Source organism: Bison bison, unplaced genomic scaffold (assembly GCF_000754665.1).
Source record: "Bison bison bison isolate TAMUID 2011002044 unplaced genomic scaffold, Bison_UMD1.0 scf7180017864200, whole genome shotgun sequence".
NCBI lineage: Eukaryota > Metazoa > Chordata > Mammalia > Artiodactyla > Bovidae > Bison > Bison bison.
In genome coordinates this window covers 6788095-6789689 of record NW_011494772.1, presented here as the reverse complement: position 1 = coordinate 6789689, position 1595 = coordinate 6788095, and the positions used below count along the sequence as shown (strand labels likewise).

General features: G+C 49.0%; 1 protein-coding gene across 1 annotated transcript in view; it reads left to right on the top strand.

Annotated features, from left to right (window-relative positions):
• The first annotated feature begins 6 nt into the window (after positions 1–6).
• The window catches only part of HDAC6 (histone deacetylase 6), an 18495-nt gene continuing 16906 nt past the window's right edge, over positions 7–1595 (top strand). Inside the window, 3 exon segments of the mRNA XM_010844348.1 lie at positions 7–110; positions 193–321; positions 437–525. Coding sequence (XP_010842650.1) covers positions 18–110; positions 193–321; positions 437–525 — 311 coding nt within the window. The 5' untranslated portion in view covers positions 7–17.

Here is a 1595-nt window from a genome sequence, read left to right as displayed (position 1 = left end):
GTGAAGTCTCCCCAGCCATGACCTCCACCGGTCAGGATTCCACCACACCCAAGGAGCGAAGGAGTAGGCACAATCCCCACTCTCCCACCCACGACTCCAGCATCACCTCGGTGAGGCTCCCCAACCGGCGATGAGGGGGAGGGGGAGCAGCGGGCTGTGCATTGGACTCTGACCCTTCTCTCTGTTTGGCAGAAGCGAGGTGTTAAAAAGAGTGCCATACTCCGCTCCAGCCCCAGTCTAGCGGAGGTAAAGAAGAAAGGCAGAATGAAGAAGCTTAGCCAAACAGCCGAGCAAGACCTAATCATGGGGCTACAAGGGCTGGTGAGAGGCTCCTGGGACAATCAAAACCCTAAGGTTCTCCATCCTGGACAGTGTGGAATGTTCCTTCTGATTCAGGCCCTCAATCCATCAGTGTCTCCCATTTTTTTCCTCGCAGAATCTGAACCTGGAGTCCAGGACACTGTCTGGCACTGGCTTGGTGTTCGATGAACAGCTAAATGAATTCCACTGCCTCTGGGATGACAGGTGAGGCTGGCTTCTCCAGGCCATACCCAAACCATACAAATATATGCACTTAGAGCCCATTAGCAAGAATGAACCCTTTCTTACTCTAGACTAGAGACTGGAAGCAAATGATTTAGGGAGATGGGGATCAGGCTCGAATGGATTCTTTTCATTTAGCCAACGAACATTTATTGAGTGCCTACTGTGTGCCAGAAATGATACAAATGAGTCAGACAAGACAGACAGGGAGCTGACAGGTAAGTAGAAGAACAGGTCGCTAAATAGCCATCAGCAACGTGAGGTGTTTAATGAAGGAGGACCTAAGACCAGGGCTTTCAATAGTGTTTACTAGAGGATCTTAGACTAGTAACCAGGGTTCTCAGGAGGCTTCCTTGAAGAAGGGACCTTTGTGCTGAAATGGAAGAATAACACTTCCCATTCAGTCACATGTTGCAATCCATCAGCAAATTCTTCTGGCTCTGTTTGAAATGTATTCAGAATCTGACCTCTCCTTGCTGCCTCCACTGCCACCACCATTATGACTCACCTAGACTTGCAGAGGCCTCCTTGCTTCCACCCTTACTCCTACTGCCTGTTCTCCATACAACAGCCTAAAAGAATACATACAATGATGTTCTCTCTCTTAAAGTCCTTCAAGGACAGACTGTTTCCCTGAAGGTAAAGTTTAAATTCTTCATCCTGGCCTTCAGCGTTCCATGTGACCTGGTTCCATATTGCCTCCATGACCTCGTCAGCCAGTCCTACCCCTCATTTGCTTCGCTTCACTTCATGCACACTGATCCCCTTGCTGTTCTTCCAACATGCCTGGCATTCTCTCATCTCAGCCTCCTCTCCCAGTTAACATTCAGATCTCAAGGAAACCCTTGGAGAGGTCTGGCCTGGCCACTCCCCTTTCCCCACACCTGAGATATGTCATTGTTTAGTCCATTATTATTCTTATGTGGAGAATGAAATGGCAACCCACTCCAGTATTCTTGCGTGGGAAATCCCATGGACAGAGGAGCCTGGTGGGCTACAGTCTATGGAGTCGCAGAGTCGGACATGACTTAGCGACTAAAAACAACACGCTT